General features: G+C 46.9%; 1 protein-coding gene across 1 annotated transcript in view; it reads left to right on the top strand.

Moving 5' to 3' along the window:
* LOC149874610 (regucalcin-like) overlaps positions 1-19,346 on the top strand; it is a 34,912-nt gene extending 15,566 nt beyond the window's left edge. The window contains exons 2-7 of the mRNA XM_090031665.1: positions 5,903-6,068; positions 7,723-7,905; positions 12,630-12,845; positions 15,832-15,963; positions 17,261-17,415; positions 18,780-19,346. Coding sequence (XP_089887791.1) covers positions 5,906-6,068; positions 7,723-7,905; positions 12,630-12,845; positions 15,832-15,963; positions 17,261-17,415; positions 18,780-18,830 — 900 coding nt within the window. The 5' untranslated portion in view covers positions 5,903-5,905 and the 3' untranslated portion in view covers positions 18,831-19,346. The remainder of the gene's footprint in view (positions 1-5,902; positions 6,069-7,722; positions 7,906-12,629; positions 12,846-15,831; positions 15,964-17,260; positions 17,416-18,779) is intronic.
* Positions 19,347-23,243: the final 3,897 nt, after the last annotated feature.

Here is a 23,243-nt window from a genome sequence, read left to right as displayed (position 1 = left end):
AGACTTTGGACCTGCTATACTCCGTCTACTGGTAGGAGAGCCACTGGGGTTGGTAGAGAAATCCAGTCCCTCCTACTCCTGGGTTGCAGCCTAAGCACCCTGTGAAGACTAACTGAAATCAATGGATCTTCAAACTACTACCTCTCTCATTGGCAATGTTTTCCCAGGCACCTGTACCCCAGCTACCCAAAGCCTGTTGTTTCATAGTTGGTAGGGCTGGAAGGGACCAGAGCAGATCACCAAGTCCCACCCCCTGCCATGGCAGGAAAGAGTACTGGGGTCAAATGACCCCAGCAAGGTGTACTTCTAGCCTCCTCTTAAAGACCCCCAGGGTAGGAGCCAGCACCACTTCTCTTGGAAGTTGGTTCCAGATCCTAGCCGCCCTGACAGTAAAGTAGCGCCTCCTGATATCTAGCCTAAATCTACCCTCTGCCAGCTTGAGACCGTTATTTCTACTCACTCCTGGTAGTGCTTGGGGGAACAGGGACTTCCCCAGTGCCTGCTGGTCCCCCCTGACTAGTTTGTAGACAGCCACTAGATCCCCCCTCAGCCTTCTCTTGTGGAGGCTGAACAGGTTCAGGTCCTGTAGCCTCTCCTCATAGGGCCTGCCCTGTTGTACCCTGATCATGCGACTGGCCCTCCTCTGGACCCTTTCCATGTTGTCCACATCCCTCCTGAAGTGCAGCACCCAGAACTGGATGCAGTACTCCAGCTGCGGCCTGACCAGTGCCGCATAGAGGGGGAGGATCACCTCCCTGGACCTGCTTGAGATGCATCTGTGGATGCATGACAAGGTGCGGTTGGCCTTCCTGACTGCCTCCCCACACTGCCGGCCCATGTTCATTTTGGCATCAGTAATGACTCCAAGATCCTTTTCTGCCTCTGCACTGACGAGAAGGGAGTTCCCCAGCCTGTAGATATGCTGCTGGCACACTGCACTTGTCAGTGTTGAAAATCCTGTTCTCATCCAGGATGAGGAGCTCCAGGCCACAGTCCAGAGACTGTGTGCCATCAGGGACTGCGAGCAGGAGATAGACTCCTACTGCCAGGCCCTTCTCCCCCGGGAGCCACAGGGAAGAGCTCCGTCTGCCTCCGCGACTAAGGAGGACTCTGGGACCTCCCACTCTGCCCAGTCAGGGGCATGGACCAAGGTGGTCAAGGGCCCCAAGGCCCGCTGCACCAAGGCCCCTGCCCCGCCGGAGCTTAGCAACAGGTTCGCACCTCTTGCAGCCCCAGCAGAGCCTGCTCAGTTGCCAGCTCCCGCAGGCAACCCAGGCTCGACCGCAGCTACTGGCCCCGCTCTCCCCAAGACAAAGCGTAAGGTGTTTGTTGTGGGAGACTCCATCCTGTGGGACACTGAGGGGGCAATGTGCCGCCCTGACCCCTTAGCCCGGGAAGTCTGCTGCTTCCCGGGGGCCCGCATCCGAGACATTGTGGAGAGGATCCCGCAGCTCCTCTGGCCCGCAGACCACTACCCCATGCTCCTTCTTCATGTGGGCACCAATGACACGGCTCGGAGCACCCCCAGCCAGGTCATGAGGTGCTACAGGGAGTTGGGAGTGGGGCTTAGGGGTCTGGGAGCTCAGATGGTGTTTTCATCGATCCTCCCAGTCTCAGGCTATGGGCTGAGGAGGGAGAGGAGGATCCACGTGGTGAACCAAAGACTGTGGTGCTGGTGTCATCGGGAAGGCTTTGGCTTCCATGACCACAGCCCGCTCTTTGGAGAGAGAGGCAGTGAGCTGCTGGGAAGAGATGGCCTCCACCTCTCTCCCCTGGGGAGGAGGGTCTTCTCAGCCAGGCTGGCTGACCTGCTCCACCGGGCTTTAAACTAAGCCTGCTGGGGGATGGGGGGACTGCTGCCCCCCTGCTGAACGGCCCTTGCAAAGCCAGTGGACCAAGGCACTTAAGAGGGCACTTAAGGGAGCCCAGCCCTGGCACAATCTGTGGGCAAGGCAAGAGCCCCCAAGGGCACACTTGCCTGCTTGTACACTAATGCCAGGAGCCTGGGCAACAAGCAGGATGAGCTCGTCCTCCTGCTCAGTGCAAAGAAATATGACATCATTGGGATAACGGAGACCTGGTGGGACTCCACCCATGACTGGACCACGGGTACAGAGGGCTATACCCTGTACAGGAGGGATCGTGTTGACAAAAGGGGCGGGGGTGTAGCTCTCTATGTGAAGGAAAGCTACATGTCCCTGCAAGCTGATGTTGGTGACCGGCATGGACAGCTAGAGACCCTCTGGGTAAAAATTCGTGGGGAATTTGGCACAGGGGACACAATGGTGGGAGTCTACTACAGACCTCCCACTCAAAGTCCTGAGCATGACCAGGAGTTCGCCCGGGAACTGACTGAGGCCGCTTGCTCCAGGACCTTGGTTGTCATGGGTGACTTCAATTACCCGGACATCTCGTGGGAAGATCACTCAGCTAAATCTGAGTGGGCGCAAAGCTTTCTCTCGTGTGTGGATGACCTCTACCTGACTCAAGAAGTCTATGGGCCAACGAGAGGCAAAGCGCTGCTCGACCTGGTACTGGCTATGGGGGACGACCTAATCGGAGACCTAGTGATTGATGGGAAGTTGGGTGACAGCGACCACGAGCTGATCACCTTCACCATCCGCCGTAAAGCTGGCAAGTCAGTCAGCAACACAGAAATCCTTGACTTCAGAAAAGCCGACTTTGATAAGCTCAAGAGGCTAGTCGATCAGGCCCTCAGGGACCATGACCCCAGGGAGATGGGAGTTCAAGAAGAGTGGTTGCTTCTCAAGGAAGCGATCCTCAGTGCACAAGCTAAATCTATTCTAACACGGAGGAAAGGCAACAAGAAGGCACAGCAGCCCCCCTGGCTCTCCAGGGACCTAGCGGACCTACTGTGGCTAAAAAGGAAAGCCTACAAAGGATGGAGGACGGGATTCACCTCCAAGGAGGATTACTCCGCACTGGTCCGGTCCTGCAGGGAGCAAACCAGGAAAGCCAAGGCTGCAACTGAACTCCAACTAGCTTCAAGCATCAAGGACAACAAAAAGTCCTTTTTCAGATATGTGGGGAGCCGGAGGAAAAGCAAGGGCAATGTTGGACCCCTGCTAAACCAGATGGGGCAACTGACACCCAGGAAAAAGCCAACCTATTAAATAGGTACTTTGCATCAGTCTTTCATCAGTCACACGGGATGCCCATGCCTGCTATGGGACAGAGAAATCTGGGTGAGGGGAATCCCCTACCCTCCATCAATGCCGACCTCGTGAAGGAACACCATGAGAAGCTGGATACCTTCAAGTCAGCTGGCCCTGACAATCTGCACCCCAGGGTACCCAAGGAGCTGGCACGGATCTTTGAAAACTCCTGGCGCTCTGGTGTAGTGCCCGAAGACTGGAACAAGGCCAATGTGGTGCCGATCTTCAAGAAAGGGAGGAGAGTGGATCCGGCTAACTACAGGCCCATTAGCCTGACTTCTATCCTGGGGAAGATCTTAGAAAAGTTTATTAAGGAGGCCATCCTTGAGGGACTGGCCCAGGCTAACATTCTAAGGGACAGCCAGCACGGGTTTGGTCAAACAAGACGTACCCGCAACAATCTCATTTCCTTCTATGACCAGGTGACCTATCACCTGGACAAGGGAGAAGAGATTGATGTCATATATCTTGACTTCAAAAAAGCTTTTGATCTGGTATCCCATGATCACCTCTTGGCCAAACCGCCCAGTTGTGGCCTTGGCTCCACCATGATCCGCTGGCTGGGAAATTGGCTTCGTGGTCGGACCCAGAGGGTTGTGATCGATGGCAGTCGCTCATGGTGGTGCCCTGTGACCAGTGGGGTCCCTCAAGGCTCTGTCCTGGGACCCATCCTGTTCAACATCTTCATTAACGATGTGGACATTGGAGTCAGGAGTGGACTGGCCAAGTTCGCCGATGACACCAAACTTTGGGGCAAAGCATCCATGCCAGAAGATAGGCGGGTGATCCAGGCTGACCTGGACAAGCTCAGCAAATGGGCAGACGAGAACCTCATGGTGTTTAACACCGAAAAATGCAAGGTTCTCCACCTTGGGAGGAAAAACCTGCAGCACCCTTATAGGCTCGGCAGTGCTACGTTGGTTAGCACTACAGAAGAAAGAGACTTGGGGGTCATCATTGACCACAAGATGAACATGAGCTTCCAATGCGATGCTGCGGCTAGTAAAGCGACCAAAATGTTGGCGTGCATCCATAGATGCTTCTCGAGCAAATCCCGGGACGTCATTCTCCCCTTGTACTTGGCCTTGGTGAGGCCGCAGCTGGAGTACTGCGTCCAGTTTTGGGCTCCACAATTCAAAAAGGATGTGGAGAAGCTTGAGAGAGTCCAGAGGAGAGCCACGCGCATGATTAGAGGTCAGGAAAACAGATCTTACTATGACAGGCTGAGAGCCATGGGACTCTTTAGCCTGGAAAAGGGCAGGCTCAAGGGTGATCTGATGGCCAGCTATAAGTTTATCAGGGGTGACCACCAGGATCTGGGGGAACGTCTGTTCACCAGAGCACCCCGAGGGATGACGAGGTCGAATGGTCACAAACTCCTGCAAGACCATTTCAGGCTGGACATAAGGAAGAATTTCTTTACTGTCCGAGGCCCCAAGGGCTGGAACAGTCTGCCAACGGAGGTGGTTCAAGCACCTACATTGAACACCTTCAAGAGAAAATTGGATACTTATCTTGCTGGGATCCTATGACCCCAGCTGACTTCTTGCCCTTTGGGCAGGGGGCTGGACTCGATGATCTCCCGAGGTCCCTTCCAGCCCTAATGTCTATGAAATCCGCCCACACCTGTAACCTGTCTAGGTCCAATCGCAGCCTATTCCTGCCTTCTAGCATGCCCATTTCTCCCCACATCTTAGTGTCATCTGCGAATTTGGACAAGGTGCTTTTTACCCCCTTGTCCAAGTTACTGATGAAGATGTTGAACAGTGTGGGCCTGAGGACCAAGCCCTGGGGAACCCCAATGCCCACATCCCTCCAGGTGGAAAATGACCCACCCACCACCACTCTCTGGGTGAGACCCTCCAGCCAACTAGTGACCCATTTGATTGTGTAGGTGTCAACACCACAGTCTCCTAGTTTTTGTTGAAAGAAGCACCTCTGGACAGAGAAATCTAAGCCTCCTTATCTCCTCATCTATGGGGACTGAACTAGATGAACTTATGAGGTCCCTTTCAGCCCTACTTTCTTATGATCTGTCGAAGGGTTCACTCTTGGACATAGGCACAGAGATTGTTCATCTTCCTCTGCTATCTTTCACAGCTAGGATAGCATGAGGTACATATTATCCATTCTTTTGTAAACAATCCCCTCTCCTCAAAGGCCCATACTTCTGCGATTGTATTACTGGCATTGATTGAAAAATCAAAATACAGAAACATTACAAAGGTATTAAAACCACATCTTGATATTGGGGGAGGTAAGTTTCTCTAGGGAAATATTGAAAAATAAGTGTAGGGAAATGAATGAAAATCAATAGGAACTCTACCCTGATTTTTTTTTTTTTCTTTTCTTCTCTGTTTTCCCTCTTACCACCTTTTCCCCCAGAAGTTTGTTTAGCAAATATGAAATTTGAAAAAGCCATCCTGGTCTTAGGCCTAGTTTTTTAGCTTAGGATCATTTGCTAAAAACAAAATTGTGTTAACTTCAACCTGGTCACAGTCTTCTAGTCCAAAACTGTGCGGTACTCAGAAAAGATGGTAATGGGAGCCATATAAATACCATAGGTAGATTGGATTGGATTGGCTTCCTCAGATTATCAGCTGATATTCTGGCGTCTACTGATCTACGTAAATTCTTGCCTTAGATTTAGTGTGTCTATAGAAATCAGTATCTTTTGTTAAAAAGGAATTCTTTTTGTTGCTGATATTTTGCTCTTCAACCTCCAGACCATGTCTTCCATTAAGATTGAGTCTGTTGTGAAGGACAAGAACAGGATGGGAGAGTGCCCTCTATGGGAAGAGAGGGAAAATGCACTTGTATATGTGGATATTAATGCACAAAAAGTTTGCCGCTGGAATACAGTCACCAATGAAGTGCAGAGTGTGTCTGTGGGTAAGATGGCGCTCTTCTGGATCATAAAACCTCTTTGCTATGTTATGTACTTTTAAAAAATTTTTCTGCTATGAGTGGATCTGTCTGCTTTTCTGTAGCATTGCATTTTCCTTCACTACAACTGAACTGTACCATTGTAGTTAATTGGTCAGTATAGTATAGCTCAAGCCAACAAGACAGAGGTTTTATTATTAGATATATTTGTCAGTATTTCTTTAGGTAAATATAAAGCCAACATGAAGGGGTGTGGTTTTTCTACACTCAAGAGAGAGAATTAGTTACATTTGTTGGAATGATCCAAAGCTGTGAAAACACTGAGCCTACTGACTGTGTTAATGATATCAGTAGAAAGTGATAAGATAAAGTTGCAGGGGTGTAGGTTGTAGCCATGTTGGTCTAAGGACATAGGCAGACATGGTTCTCTGGGTGAATCTGATATTGGCAATTTCTTCAAAGCGTCTCCTTTGCCCGATTTTTAGCACTGTCTCACTCTTTGCTGGCTTCAGTCTCTTGTCCTCCATCCGGATATTTGTTTCAACCAAGACCTTAGAAAGCTTAGACGGTGAGGTAAGGCTGAGATAAGGCTGAGGTTTGTTTCCAAAGTTTTTAAGAAAAGTTAGACAAACACTTGCGTAAGATGTTCTAGATAGGGATAATCCCTAGACTAAAATGACCTCCTGAGATCCCTTCCAGCCTGGCTTTTCTGTGATTTCTGTGGCTGTGGCTCAAAGGAGCTAATACAGGCTTGTTGCAAAAAAAGAAAAGGCCAACAGTATACCAGGTTGTATTAACAGGAACATCTCAAGGGAAGTGATTCTTTCACTCTATTCAGGACTGGCGAGGCCTCATATTGTGTCCATTTTTGGGCCCCATGCTTCAGGAAGAACATGGACAGAGTAGAAAGATTTCAGCACAGAGTGACAAAAATGATTAGGGGCCTGGGGAACAAGACTTCTGCAGATGAAATAACCCTGGTTCTTTCAGCCTTTCCTCATAAGAGTGGGCTGAAGGGGGAATTTGACAGCAGTCTTCAAACACCTGAAGGGTGATAATAGAGAAGATGGAGGTGGACTTTTCTCTGTGGCCATAGAGGCAGGGCCTGGGGCATATCAGCCTGTGCAGGGCCAGGGGGTGGTGAGCAGTTGGACCGGAGGGTGGAGGGGGAGGGGAGAGAGGTGAGAGAGTGCCCGGAGCGTGGAGCTGGTGGCTCGTGGTGAGCGGCCGGAGCCTGGAGCTGGCGGTGTGTGGCAGCCACAGCAGGGCCTGTATAGCACTGTTTGCCGGGGTCCCCAAAGCACAGGGCCCTGATTTGCTTCCCCCCTGCAGGACGGCCCTACATAGAGGACAGGATTAGGTACAGTGGCCTCAAACTACAGCAGAGGAAATTCAGGTTGGTGATTTTGGAGGAACTATGAGGGTGGTTAAGCATTGGAACAGGCTACTTACAGAGAAGTGGTAGAATCTCTGTCCCTGAAAATTTTCACGAGCAGGTTAGACAGACACTTGGCTGGGATGTTTTAGTCAGGGATAATACTGCCTTGGACTAAATGATGCTGTGAGGTCTGTTCCAGCCCTGCTTTCCTATGATCCTATTATCCTATGCTCCAACACTTGCTGACTTTCTATGACCATTATTTTGCTTGTGTTTTTACAGATGCTCGTGTTGGGTCAGTGGCCCTTCGAGAACGTGGAGGTTATGTAATTGCTCTTGGAACCCGGTTCGCCTTTCTAAACTGGGAAGACCAGTCTGTGACTACTATTGTTGAACTTGAACAGGATAAAACAAACAACAGGTTCAATGATGGGAAAGTGGATCCACAGGGGAGATTTTTTGCTGGTATGTTTCCCATAGGATTAACATTTTGAATGAAGTAGGACTATTCCTGTTGTATTTGATACTTTTATGGCCCAGAAACACAGTCCTTCAGGTGAGCCCTCTCTTAGCAACAACTAGAATACACAACAATGGACATTTCTATTATTCTTCAAGTATGTTAAGAGGGGTATTTGGATACTACTGTGAGACAGCACAAAGGAGAAACTCAAGCAGAGTTAGACAAAGAGGGGCAGATAGATTGTCTGGTAAGTGGTCTCTGCTATTGTTTTCCAGGCACAATTTTTGCCTAGCCAGGCAAAATTACAAGTCCATGTATTAGGTATATGAGAGACTAGTATAGACAGGAGGGCTGTTGAAGATCTGGATGTGAAGAGCTCTGTACTGCACAGGGGTCGTGTTGGTGTGTCCTGGGTGTACAGCATGTGATCCAGCCAGTCTACCTCACAAATAGAAACCTTTGGTGAAACCCTGGCATCTGTGAAGTCAATGGGAGTCTTGTCATTGGCTATAGTGGAGCTGGAATTTCACCCAATGCCTTTTTCTGTCTCAGATTTACATTTTAGGTTCAAATGAAGGGCCTGGTTCAACATACACCAACTACCAAGAATAATGATAGTGGGAACAGACCCAAGGAAGTATGGCAGTAAATGCTATACTTATCAGCAGTTCCAGAATCATGTCTTAACAAGTTGTTTCAGCTTCCCTCTTTCATAAACTGTTGATTGTTTATCAGTGATAGTTACTCTAATTTCAGACTCAAGTTTAATGTACTGCGGCTTATATGTTATATTAACATTAGGTTGCAGCAAGCCTAGGGAATAAGCATAGTTTTGTATATACTGTGTTCATACTAGCAGGGGATGAATGTACAAGACTTACTTAAATTTGACCCAAATGTTGCAAAATAACCAATCTGAACCTTTTAAACAAGCTTTTGTAGGATTCCCCAATCCTCGGCATATTTAGGATCACAGCAATAGAGGTGTGGCCACGACCCCTCCAGCAAAGTGGCATATGTGCAGTGAGGAGAACAAGAGCGCATTGCGTGTGCCACATGGGCAAACAGGGTGTGGCCGTGACCTGTCGATGCCAGTGAGTTCTCTGAGCTTGCCAACACATCAGCTGCTGGGATCTCTGCATATGCCACAAGCTCTATGAGCTCACTGGCTGTTTAGTGTAGGGTCTGCCCGGAGCCCCTACTTTCAAGCAGCTCTGGAGTACAAGAGATGAGTGCTCCTGCTTTTTGCTCTTCTCTCTCCTTCCCCATCCCAAATTCAGCAACTGGGGAAAGGAGCGGAAAGGTAGTAGTGCACAGGGGAAAGGTGGTCGTGCACAATGTCTGGGCTCCAGAGCTGCGTGGAGGCAGGGGCTGAGCGTCACTCCCAGCAGGAGCTCTGCTTACATGCCAGCTCACTGCACATGCAGTACACAGCCAAGGAGAAGGATGCGACTGCACTGCTTCACCCCCTCTGAGTCTATCCCTCAGGCCCATCAAGGAAATACATCAGGCCTTACATCAAGGAAATCTCAGAAGCTACATACAGTACATTAAAAACTGGGAGAAAGATCTAGGTACAGAACTCTCAAAAGTGGAAATCAAAATATTGGCCAAATACCAATATTCTGCTTCCTCCTCTCTTGCAACAGGAGAGATCTTAATCAAATTGCTGCACCAAATGTATCTCACTCCATGCAGACTTAAGAAAGTACCCATGTTATACTCTTGAGCTATGTTGCAATGCTGTATGCAGAAAAGTACCTTTATGCCTACATGACACAATTGCGCCATTATACAGGGTTTCTGGATATCTGTAAGAAAAAATATTCACACAATAATTAACTTGTTGGTCCCCCTTTCACCCTATACTTTCCTTTTGCATAATCGGGGGGTATGTAAATTAATGAGGTATTTTTCATGCTTCCAGCCATATATTACTGTAGATTTCTGTGCATCCACCTCATCTTAGTAGTTACCAGTGTGATAGAGTATGGAAATGGGCAACCCCACCAAATGAGAGAATAGTCAGAGAAAATGAAGTACTTATCCACTTAGCATAAAATTCATCATATGTGTCCTTTAGCAACCTGGTTGCCTTGCTACAACAAAAAAGGGAGGAAGGAGGACCGGGGAAACTATAGACCAGTTAGTCTTACCTCGATCCTGGGTAAGCTTTTTGAGAGAATTGTCCTGGCACATGTCCACGGGGGGACAGCGGGGGAGATTATGCTTAGGGGCAACCAACATGGGTTCATTAGTGGCAAGTCCTTTCAGACCAACCTGGTGGCCTTCTACGACCAGGTCACCAAATCCTTAGATGCAGGAGTAGCAGTGGACATAGTCTTTCTGGACTTTCGGAAGGCATTCGACACTGTCTCTCACCCTGTTCTAATTAAAAAAACTGGGGGACTGCAGTGTCGACACCCACACAGTCAATTGGGTCGTCAACTGGCTGGAGGGCCGCACCCAGAGAGTGGTGGTGGTGGATGGGTCCTATTCAACCTGGAGGGATGTGGGCAGTGGGGTTCCCCAGGGTTCGGTCCTCGGGCCTGCACTGTTCAACATCTTTATCAGTGACTTGGACAAGGGGGTAAATAGCACCCTTTTCAAATTTGCTCATGACACTAAGATGTGGGGGGATGTGGGCATGCTAGAAGGGAGGAATAGGCTTCAATTGGACCTAGACAGGTTACAGGGGTGGGTGGATGAGAACAGGATGGGTTTTAACACTGACAAGTGCAAGGTACCGCACCTGGGGAGGAAGAACCAGCACCATACCTACAGGCTGGGGAACTCCCTTCTCATCAGTGCAGAGGCAGAAAAGGATCTTGGAGTCATCATTGATGCCAAGATGAACATGGGCCAGCAGTGTGGGGATGCAGTCAGGAAGGCCAACCGCACCTTGTCATGCATCCACAGATGCATCTCGAGCAGGTCCAGGGAGGTGATCCTTCCCCTCTATGCAGCACTGGTCAGGCTGCAGCTGGAGTACTATGTCCAGTTCTGGGCGCCGCACTTCAAGAGGGACATGGACAACATGGAGAGGGTCCAGAGGAGGCCTCCCACATGATCGGCCTCCACAAGAGAAGGCTGAGGGGGGATCTAGTGGCCATTTACAAACTGGTCAGGAGGGGATCAGCAGGCACTGGGGGAGTCCCTGTTCCCCTGAGCACTACCCAGAGTGACTAGAAATAACGGTCACAAGCTGGCAGAGGGTAGGTTTAGGCTAGATATCAGGAGGCTCTACTTCACGGTCAGGGCAGCTAGGATCTGGAACGAACTTCCAAGCGAAGTGGTGCTCGCTCCTACCCTGGGGGTCTTTAAGAGGAGGTTAGATGAACACCTCGCTGGGGTCGTTTGATCCCAGTACTCTTTCCTGCCATGGCAGGGGGTCTGACTAGATGATCTGCTCAGGTCCCTTCCAACCCTACTAACTATGAAACTGTCTAAAAAACACAAGAAAACCATAAAAAGCACCATAGTTTTAATGATATGTGGCAATAACACAAAATTAAAAAATCCAAAGATCAAATGAGACATAGTCCTGTCCTTTTGAGCAGAACCAAATGGACAGTGACTCTGAGGAAGTCGTGGAAACATTTGTGTAAATGACCACAGCTTGTGCCTCAATCTGTTTTTAATTTACTGTCCTATATCTATATATATGTGTGTGTGTGTATATGCACACGCACACACACCGAAAGCTGCCTCAAATTTAAAACAAGAGGCATATTTTTCCAGGAGGGCATATATAGAGATTAAAGTGACTAAAAAGTAAGTAAAACTGGTTTAATTGATTTTCATTATTCACGCTGAATTGTGTAAAGAGCAAACAAAAAGCATAATTAGTAACAAGCAAATTAGTTTCTAAATAAATATTTCACTTCTGTTCTTCTTGGACTTGACTAATAACCAACGTGACCAAGCATATGCATTTTAAGCTCTGAGCTGTTTTATGTAATAGAGGTAATCTGTTAGCAGCAAGAAATGTGAGTGTGTCATCCGCCCTCATATTTGTCTTTACTCCCTGAGAATTATCAGTAATCTGGTAGAAGTACAACCTTACCTCTTTGATTTTTGAGGACTGTATGTCTGAGTTTTAAACTATGACAAAGTTTGTTAATGCTTCAAAGTGCTTCTGAACTGATCCTTTTTCCTTTTTTTCTCATCCTGGCAGGCTTTCTTTTCCTTTCGCTCCTGGTATGATGTTTTTCATACCCTTTACTCCATCTAGATGCTTTTCCCTAAGTCTTTGTAGTTCATGAAATGTTTAACATGTTAGGACCTGATACTAATGCTCCCCATGCATGGAACATCTCTTTAGATCAGTTGGAGCTCTGTGCAATGGTTTTAAGGACAGATTAAATTAAACTTCCTGACTATTGTACAGTGCACTGTGACAGGGAATTCAAACCCATTTCTCTTGTTGTCATAGCAAAACAAATCTTTTAAGCAACTGTGGCAGTGCATGATACTATATAGTGAATGGTTGGTGTCAGTCAAATAAACCATGTCCTGAGGAGCTCACTGGAAAGATCTGTGTAGGTGCAACACACCCTAACACAAGCATAATAAAAAATAAAGTTATGTAAGGACCCACTATTAGGGCTTCTTATAAAAATCTAGATGAGGATTTTGATGAAGCACCAGTAGGACATTACTATTGCAACAAGGATAGAAGAGTCTCCAAGTGATCTCCTAACCAACGAACCTCTTGTCTGCCTAGGGACCATGGCTGAGGAGACTGAACCTGGTGTGCGAGCAAGACACCAAGGGGCCCTTTACACCCTCTTCCCTGACCATTCTGTAGTCAAGCAACTGGAACAGGTGGACATCTCTAATGGTTTGGATTGGTCACTGGATTGCCAAACTTTCTTTTACATCGATAGCTTGACATATGCTGTGCATGCTTTCAGCTATGATGAGCATACAGGAACAATTGGTACGGTTACTTTTCTTAAATGTGTTTTTTGTTCATTTAGTTTGCCTGTCTGCAGCAAGAATAGGAAGCATAGTTGCTTGTGGCTGACGCATGTCAATTCTCCATCAGCAGGCTGATTTTTCCTTGATTTTATCCATGATACAAAACTGTCGTGAATTCTAGTTGCTTGTGAACAGTTTGCTGAGAGAATACAATATTCAGGCTCTGTACATTGGCAACCTAGGGCAAATTAAGTGCTGATGTAAAGAGGTGCACAAAGGAAGCCATTTATATTGTGCAACCAAATGCTTTCACCACATCACTTTAGTGATTTGAATTTAAAGAAAAGCATAAGCAAGGCAGTATATGCTTGAGTGCCATCTACTGGCATACTATTTATGTATACACAAGCCTAGAGTATTCTCATGGGAGAATACTCCCAGGGATCCGGGTTTTGCATTTCTCATGGAAAAACAGAAAAAAACATTTCTATCAGAGAAAACATGGATTTTTCCCTTTAGAAGAGAAACCCATGGATTTCCCCCTTTTGCAAAGAGCTCTGCAGGCAGACAGAGCTCCAGCCTACAAGAGCTGTTTGCAAAAGGGGCGGGGAAACCCTCAACCCTGCTGGGAGGGAAAGCATGGGCGAAGGGCAGGGCCTGATGCTCACACTTACTGGAGGCTGTTTCAGGCTCCCTCTTCTTGCTGGAGGTAAGTGAGGCTTGGGAATTGTGGGGCAGGGCTGGGGGGGAAGCTGGCTAGGGGCTGAGGGAGCAGGGAGTTCTGTAGCCAGCCAGGCACTCCAGCTGGGAGGGGGTTTGCAGCCTCCCCACTTCTGGCCAGAGTGCTCAGCTGGCTGGAAACCCCTGTTGCTCCTGGCCTGCTGCAAACCTACCTCCTCCCTCAGCCCCCAGCCAGCCTGGGCACTCCCGGGCTGGGCAGTCCAGGCAGGAGGTGGGGTTTGTAGCTGGCCAGGAGCAGCAGGGGTTTGCAGCTGGCCAAGCACTCTGGCTGGGAGCAGGCAGGCTACAAACCCCCTCCCAGTTGGAGTGCCTGGCCAGCTTCAAACCCTGGATTACAAATGCTGTGCTCCCTGCCCTGCTGCCCTCCCCCAGGCTCTCCAGAGTGGAGCATGTGTGGCTGGTGCGTCAGGGCACAGCTGGACCACGCACAAAAGCTGCCTGCCGCTGCAAGCTCCGTGCTGTCCTGGCCACACTTCTCTGCATGCATGGGGGCAGCACACATTTACCCTGCACCCTCCCCACTCAGATCTGGGGGCGCGGGTCCCCCCTGCTCCCCGGGAGTGCGCACTGCCGCTGGGAGCTGGCCCTGCCCAAGCCTGTGGCAGGCACAGTGCGGGGGGAACTGGCTCCTGCTCCTGCTGTAGCAGCCACTGCCTTCCATTGAGGGCAGGGGGCTGTGGACCTGGGTCCCTGGCCCCATAGCCCGGTGGCTGGGGGGGAGGGGGCACAAGCATGGCTGGAGGGCTGTGGTGGGGGAGTGAGGGACAACAGTGGGGCTATGGGGGACATTTAATTTTAACCACAGATTTGGGGGATTTTTATCAGAGAATTTGCAATTTTTTATCAGAGAATTTGTGGGGTTTTTTATCACTAGAAAACTAGGATCCCTGCTCATTACACAGGTCATACACTGTTTCTCTCCACTGATTTCAGGAGCACATTTCTAATATCTAGTTTCCAGTATGAACAGAAATCAAAATTATGGAGTTTAAAAAATTTAACATAAACATTCTGTGGCTTTCGTTTAAAGTTTGCTGTTTGGGCAAAGACTTTTTGGTTATTCAATATTTGTGCAGAGGAAAGTGAATGTAAAAGCATAACTGATGCAATTTATTTACAATGTGTAAACAGCCAGTGAAATATTTCTTGCAGTCCTTGCCCATCTTAAAGAGCAACAATTAGCTGAATCAGTTGTAATTCAAATAATTAAATTAAATCCCTTTGCAACTCTAATCTGTTCAGGTTTTTGCGAACATAAATAAAATACTTAGCAGGTAAAATGATCTAGGTAGATTTAATCTTCCTTCTCTACATTTTTCTATAGTTTTGGGTGATAAAATTTGTAAAAAAATGTTCCAGGATACCTGTTTTCCAAAATATGACAACATTCTGTACCCGAGCTTGCTTTTGTTGTGGTTTTATCCTGGTGAATCTCCACTGTAGTTGCCAATTAGACTGACAAGCCTACCTTATGATACTGAGAATTTTCAAAATTAGGCACAAATAATTACATGTCTAAAAACCTCAAACGAGAATATTGTTGTGCGTACATAGATTGCCATATATGTATGAAGAAAACAGGGTTCCGCACACAGGCAGTAGTCCTCCTGCGCATATCGTAAGATTCATAGATTCAATCTATGAATCAAATCATACGTTCGGGGCTTTTAGACATGTGCCTAGTTTTGAAAATCCTTAGTCCTCATTGTCAAAAGCCCAATTAAAACGAGGGTTTATACTTAGCTGAAGAGCAGCCAGTTCCTTGTAGCATTAAAACAGGTTCTTGTTCTTCATTTGGGGGGATTTATGTATTACCTACAATTAAATGGAATTAAAGAGGTTTCTTTGACTTACATACAGAACAATGCACAGGCTTACATCAGCGGCGAGCACCTGAAGTGAACTCATTGTGCCAGAGACCATCAAAAATTAGTTTAAGGCAAAGTACTTCGAGTAATATGGATAGAATAAATTCTTCAGCAACAAAAGCCGATATCCCTTTCTTGGTCAAATCAAAGAAATTGAAATTCAAGATCGCTTCAGAGCACAATGGTCTCACTGGCTTTTTTATTTCTGTCAGTCCAAGTTGTATTCACATCAGTTTTCTCAGGCATGTGTACAATGCTCATTTTTATGCCTCCATCGCACTAAATGAGTTTATTTGCTTGCAAGAATATGATTGTGGAAAACATTAAATTGATGCATAGTTGCGTGTCTGGGCTAGCCCACCACATCAAGCGCTGACTTCAAATTCCATCTTGTAGCCAACTGTAAAACTGTGTACAAACTTGAAAAGGAGGAGCAAATGCCTGATGGGATGTGCATTGATGCAGAAGGGAAACTTTGGGTGGCCTGCATTGACGGAGGGAGAGTGATCCGTATAGATCCTGAGACAGGTAAGTCCTCCCAGAGGATAAATTGCACTGCATGCACCAGCTTGGGGCCTGGGACATGTGCATTATTTGTGGCATGTTCACTTTGTAGTGTTTGCTTGTACCATATCCTTTGTCTGTATCCTGTTGTGATTCTGGACCGCATATTTTTGTTATGACAAGAAATGGCAACAAGCAATGTGCGATCATCAGGGATCCTAGTTTCGTCTGATTTAAAGAATTCCCCAATTTTCAGGTTAAAAAAAGCCACATTCTTCCATGATCAAACTGAAAGACCACTATATCTATCTATCTATCTATCTATCTATCAGCAGTGTTTCAGCTTGATCACAGAAAAATGTGGCTTTTGGGTTACTTTTTTTAACCTGGAAGTTGAGGATTTTTTTTTTTTAATTAGAGAAAACCAGGATCCCTAGTGATTACTTAATGGCAGTCTTTCAAACCTCTAAGTTTTGTAAACAAGGAAAAAACCCAGCTGAGGTGCACAATGCAATCTTAACTCTGCTCCTTGGGTTTGGCAATATATCCCCAATATATTTCCTGCATGAGCTCAACCTACATTGTCTGTGTTAGGTCTCTTGTATGAAATGGTGGAGAGATTAGACGTAGCAATTAGGGAAGATTACGTTTATGATACAATTATGATATCACTCACATTGATTTACCTGAGGTGAACCATCAACCTCTTTTTGCACTCTTAATTTAGCCCAAAAAGCAGGTGCATGATGGCACAGGTCTTTATGACATTTTGATACTGAGGTGGTTTTTTGTGGAACAAGGGCTTCTGCCAATGTGAGGCCTGCCTATTTCTAATTGCACTTGCTTTGCATACATTACTGCTGCCACCTGAAAAAGGGAAATTGAGCTGCGTGAAGGAAGCATACAAAACTTGCTGGGAAGTAAGAGGTAATTAGAGATGACACTGTTGAAACAATATGTCACATTTCTGCACAAACTGTATAGAAATTGCTTTTTTCTGAAAGGCAATATTTGCGCTGTAAAAATCAGTCGCTCTGAGCAGCACAGCGGTAGGGTTGCAACTCTGACTGAAGTGATTCCAGCATATTTTTTTCGCCCAACATGATGTAATGCCATTAATTTCATTTTCTTAAAATATCTTATTCATATCTCCTGGATTGCTTTCAATAGTCACCAGCAGATCGATGCCAGTTCCGGTAGACTCCCAGCCAATCCGGGAGGGTTGGCAACCCTACACAGTTGCTGCACATGTGTTGGCAACAAATAATGGGTTACATTTTGCCCTAAAAATGTAAACAAAGGAAGTGCTGTTTTTCCTCAGGGAAACGAATTCAAACAGTGAAGCTGCCAGCTTCAAGAATCACTTCGTGCTGCTTTGGTGGGAAAGACTATTCAGAAATGTACGTGACTTCTGCCTATGATGGGTTGGACAAGGAGGCTTTGGCAAAGGAACCTCAGGCGGGAGAGATTTTCAAGGTGATTAAATTTTGTTTCTTTCAGGTAAAAGAAGTGAGCATTTTAAGTTTGTTAGTGGAGATTAGAATCTAGACCGTCTGGCCTAGATCTAATGGCAACTGTGGTGGTAATTTGTTCTGGATGTTTTATGTCTGCCAGTTGTTTGTTCAATGTTTTGGCCCTTGTTTCTTATTAGATCAGTGTAGCAAACTTTTACTCATTCTATCCAGCCTGCCGGGTCCCTAAAAACTTAGAAAATTAATATGTATTTGCGCTGGGCTGCCCATCATGCAGCCCCCGATGGCTTGCCAAAACTCAGTAAGCAGCCCTCTGCCCAAAATAATTGCCCGCCCCTGTGGTTTAGAGGGATCAAGTTTTGGCAATTTTCTAATTTCAGTGGGTGTCAGGTGCCTAAATATCTCTGAGGATCTGGGTTTTCATTTCACTGGGTATGTCTACACAAGACGCTTTCCTGCACAGTAGACTAATCTACTGCATGGTACAGTGTCACCGTCTACATATGTGCAGCATTTGCTGTGCAGTAAATTAGTCTATTGCATGGTTGGCTACTACCTGTAGATACAGGTAGTAGATTAACTGTGCAGTACCACACATATAAGGGGCTACTGTTCCCCCATGTGAGGGGAGCTGTTTTGGCTGTAGGGGCAGCTGTCTCCCAGCCCTGTGCACATAGGACCCTGTGTGCACAGGGCCGGGAGACAGCTGCCTTTGCACCTGGCACATCTCTCCTGGCCCCATGCATGTCAGGATCAGCACTTGCCTGGTTGGTGCAGGAGGCAGAGCAGATCAAAAACAGCCTTGGGTGGATCGGCTGCTGTTGGTAGCAAATCTGCACCTGGCAGGGTGCACATGTAGACTTATTCCCAGTGCAGTTTCCTGCACCTTATTTTACTGTGCAGTAACCTTACTGCACATTAATTGCACATGTAGACACACCTCCTGTGTCAGGTCTCTGACTGCAAAATGGAGATATTATCTTATTTCAGAATGGTAGTGTTAAGATAAATAGAATAAAAGCAAGAAGGTGCTTAGAAACTGTAGGGAAGGGGCCATTTAAGCACAATAGTTGGGTACTTTATAGAACAGAAGACTAAGTTAATTCTGTTTTATTAATGGCAATTAAACTTAGAAATTTTTTACTACTACTTATCACTGTCCCATTGAAGAATCTTTCATGCAAATGAAAAGACTGTAATTAACTTCATAGAGTAACCTCTTTTTTGGATTTAATCAGTTCTTCTTGATGTAAAGTTGTTTTTGGGATATGGAGAAGTTAAGGAGGTGAATAGTTTGGTTATATTAGGTAGGAATGTTTCCAGAACAACTAAGGAGTCGTCTTTTCTTTCTTTTTTTTTATTAAACAGATAACTGGCCTTGGTGTGAAAGGAACTGCCCAATATTTATATGCTGCTTAAATAGTCACTCTTCATAACAAACAAAATAAAGGAATGACACTTGCAGGAGAGTTTTGGGAAAGGAAAAGTTCAACAAGTTGTAATTTTCTATGCATATCTGGGAACCTGCTTTCTTTACAGTTTTAGAAGTACATTTTTCTTTCAGTTTGGAATCACAGCATGGTACAACAGAATTTTAGCAAAAGCAGATAAAGGAGGTAACATTGGATGTGGGAACAAATTGTTAAACTATGTACACATTTAATTATTTTATTATATTATATTGCATTATCCTCCTTTATCATATATTGCAGATTTCCTAGGTCCCCTCCACCCCAGTTTCTGGCAAGTTCTGGCCATTAATATTTTTATAGCTCAGATGCTTGGTTTATTTTAATGAATTAACTGTAATGACACACTCTGATTTTAGTAAACTTTTGGAAATGTGCTAACTAAATTGCTAATTGTTATTAGTCCTGCTTTGTCTTTAATTTAGGCCACATAGCATGCTTTTGAAAATAAATTATACAAACATGTTACAAAGTTTGCATAAAGTTTTTCTTTTGGAAACAAATGCCCTGGAAACACTGTACAAACATGAACGCACAGTCAATCAGCATAAAACTAGTTCCTGAGATACAGGGATAGCTTTTCTATTGGAAACTGCTGCTTTAGTCGGTCTTCTAGTCAGAGGATTCATGCAAACAGGCACAACTGGATAGAGCTCTTGGATTTATACAGATTAATCATGTTGCCATACAGCACCATATTGGGTGTGTCCACACAAGACTAATGTAATGTACAGCAAGTGTCACCATCTACATGTATGCCGCAACTGCTGTACAGTAGATTAGTATAATGTGCCATTTTTGTAGATAAAAGTACTAGAATTAGTATCTGTATTAGGTCCTGCAATTTGCTCCTGGTCAGCCTAGGAAGAAGCGGGTCACGGTGAGTAGGGAGAGCTGTCCTGGCTCAGCAGGACGCTGCCTCCCAGCCACATGGAGATGTGGATGCAACCCAATCTCCAGGTGGCTGAGAGAACTGTCCCAGCAGCTGGGCAGCTGCCACCCAGCCATGTGGAGATCAGAATACGTCCCAGTCTCTATGTGGCTGGGAGGCAGCTGCCCGGGAGCTGGGACTATTTGATGTCCTCGAGTTCACGTGGCTATGCCGCCAGTCCCTTTGGGCCGCCTGTAGAAGGCAGCTGATGGCAAACGTTGCGTCCACACCCCCAATGGGGGTGCAGGCAGGGACCAAAAGTCAAAACACCCCTGAAGGGGTGAGGCCTGCTGGCCGTCAATGATTCAGCTGTGAAGGACGACCAGCACCAGAAGACATCAAGTAAACAGTTCAGGAGGGGTCAGTCTCTGGTGTCCGGTGCTCGTTGTGTCTTCATGGCGGTTAAAAAGGCTAAAAACGTAAAAGCAGTAAAAACAGCTAAAAGCCTAAAACCACCACGGGGCCACCACTGGGAAGGGTGACCAGCGCCTTAAAAACACCAATAAGTTATGGGGGACAACTAAAGAGAAAACAGGGTGTGCTCGTGGGGGTCACAGGTTCAAAACGAGTGCTCCCCCGGGGGACACCGAGCAGAGCGCCCACCCGCTCGCGAACTGAGGGAGCTCACCAGCGGCTACTGCCCAGTGGTACTCCGCCCGGAGACGTGCACGAAGGACACTGAGGAAAAACGCCCCGAGAGCACCAGGAGCTGGGATAACTCTCCCTGCTCCGTGGAGGTTGAGTTGGATCTCCATCTGTGCAGGGCTGGCAGGAAGCTGCCCGCTGAGCTGAAACAGCTCTCCCTGTCTCCTGGGGCTTGGGGCCTGTGCTTCTCTCTGCAGGTGGCAGATACCTTCCCACTGAACTGGGACATCTAGGGTCTTGGCACCCAGAGGAGCCTGGAGCTCCCCCTGACTGCTTCAGGAGGGCAGAGCAGAGCTGGAGCAGCCCTTGACTGTTGAACGCAATTTACTCCTGATGTGGGCGCACATGTAGACCTGTGCCTGGGAGCACTTTAATGAGCTTGAATTTTCTGCAGAGAAAATTCAGGTGCATTAATTGCATGTGTAGATGTGCCTACCGAGAGACACATTTGTTCTGTGTATACTTCCTCCTGAGCCAGAAGCAGTAGTTACTTTAAAATAATGCTGCACATACCTTGTCTTAAGACACAGAGCCTGTAGGCATGTATGCAGTATTGTACTAACTTGCCCATGGCTCCTTTTTGATTCATGACATAGTAGTCAAAGAGCAGGTGCAAAGCTCCTTGATATTAGTGTTGCCTGCCCCTGTAAATGAGCAGTCGACAAATACTCTAGTGTTATCTTTCCCCACCTCCCTTCTTTTCTTCCTATTACAGACCTGACATCTCTTTTCCTCTATACTTATTGTCTCTCTTCCTTTATTTCCACATTCCCCTTTCCTTTTGTTTTGCATTCTCTTTTCCCTTGAACTCTCAACCTGCCAACAGTCTCACTAATGTGCAGTGCCCTTCATTTCTTTAATAGCCCCCCACCCCCAACACTCTGCATATTGCGTTCTTGTCTTTGTCCTGAAGGACTTACATTTATGTCCAGGTTTCTCCTGGCATTATTATGCTCAGTCTTTTCATTTTCCCATAGTTGTCTGCTTTGACCTCATTCTATTTGTCTCTTCTCACTATCATCACTGCATTATATTGGATGCCAATACCTACACATGGCAAGGTTTCCCAGAATCTCTTCTGTGAGACAGTACCCTGATGTCATTTATATTCCTCCTGAACTCACCCCTGCCACAATGCATGAGAGAAAAAGAGAGGAAAAACAGTTAACTGTAAGAAGTTTTCATAAAGTACCTGGGCTGTGACATAACTTTATTTAATCTTGTCCAGCCCCCTCTCACCCTCATTCAGTGCATTTAATTGTAGGTTGTATGCTATATGAAGCAGGAAGCTTTTACAGGAAGTTATCTGCTCTGCTCCTTGTAAGATATGCAGTATGTCATTGGGCACCATTCAACTAAGTAAAGTTCAAATGTCCTGCTAAGCCTTGCAGCTAAGAAGGATGGGCTGGTGAAGAAGCATCAGTTTGTGTAGTCAATAGCATACAAAGGAATGATGTGGCTAGCTCCATTTCTGGCCTCCTTGGATTCCTCAGTTGCCTCTGTGTAGGTCATTTGACTGGAGATGTGGCCCTTGACACGAATCCAGAGCAAAGACTAAATTCATAAACCTGGAGCTGTAGCAAAACACCTTTAATGCCTTGCCACACAACTAAGCATTGCCTTTAAGATAACTTTGGTATTTCCTTTGTCTAACCAGGAAGATCTACTATGTACCTTACTAAGGATGGGATCTTCTGGAGCTGTCTTCTACCCTCAGCACTCCTGCCTCTTAGGACCTTTATGAGCTTTGATTAATGAAAGGGGAGGCTGCCTTTTGGCAGAATCCTGTTTCTGGGACTTTCTGCTTTTCCTCCCTGTGCTTGGCACTGGCCAGATCAGGGCAGCACCATTCATGGCTTAACCTGCACCCTCACCCCCAAGTGTGGGCTCCCACATCTTGTGCCCAGATCAAACAACTTTCCTAGTTGCCAGGGGACTTCAGCTTACCCTGTAAGGACACATCTCTCCTCCCTCAGCTGCTCTTGGGCATCCTTGTCCCAAGAGCTGGACCAGCCATGGGGCAAGCTCTGAGTCACTGCTCCATAGAACCAGTGCACCTTGCTCCCCCTGTCAAAACAAGTACAATTGGTGGTGGCAAATAGGGGAAGCTCTGGGGAACCACGCTGCCCAGTTCTTCCAACTCTAGTCCCTGTGTGGGACGGGGATGCAATGAACCAGCAAAGTGGCACCTGTGCTCTGCCAGGGCCAGCCTCAGTGCTGCCCTGGTTATGGCAGGGAGAGACTCGGCTGGATCTGGCACTGCTGAGCCCTGTGGGTGCTGAGAAGTGTAGAGTAGCTCTGTTGCAGCTGCTGCTGAGCTGTCATAGCATAAGAGTCTTTCCTGGGTTTGGGCTTTGATGGAGGCTGTAAAGGAGCAAAGCTGACGAGAGGAGCAGCAGCTGTGAGGGTCAGTACTCTACTTAGCTCTGTAAGGAGGAGAAAGGCAGCCAGGTGCTGAGGTGTGAGCAGCCTGGGAACTGCACAGAAAAACAAGGATGTATGTGTGTGGGGACTGGGGCAGGACAAAGTGGAAGCGGCAGTGGAGCAGTGCTACCTGGTATCAGGGCAGCACAGTGTCCTTAAATGGTTCTTGTAGCACCCCAGGGTGCCACAGCTCCCTGGTTGAGAATCGTTGATCCACAGTTAATGAACTGAACTTCTGGTTACTTCTGGTCCTTCAAGTTTTTAGAACTAGTAGATCTGAGCCTCTCATTTAAATAAATACATATGGGGGGGAGGAAAAAGTCCATTCTGCCATGGGGAAAAGCGGTGGTAACCTAAGAAGTT

The sequence above is a fragment of the Crocodylus siamensis genome, chromosome 1 (genome assembly GCF_052110815.1).
Source record: "Crocodylus siamensis isolate JL-2025a chromosome 1, ASM5211081v1, whole genome shotgun sequence".
NCBI classification, from domain to species: domain Eukaryota; kingdom Metazoa; phylum Chordata; order Crocodylia; family Crocodylidae; genus Crocodylus; species Crocodylus siamensis.
This window is presented reverse-complemented; position numbering and strand designations above follow the sequence as displayed.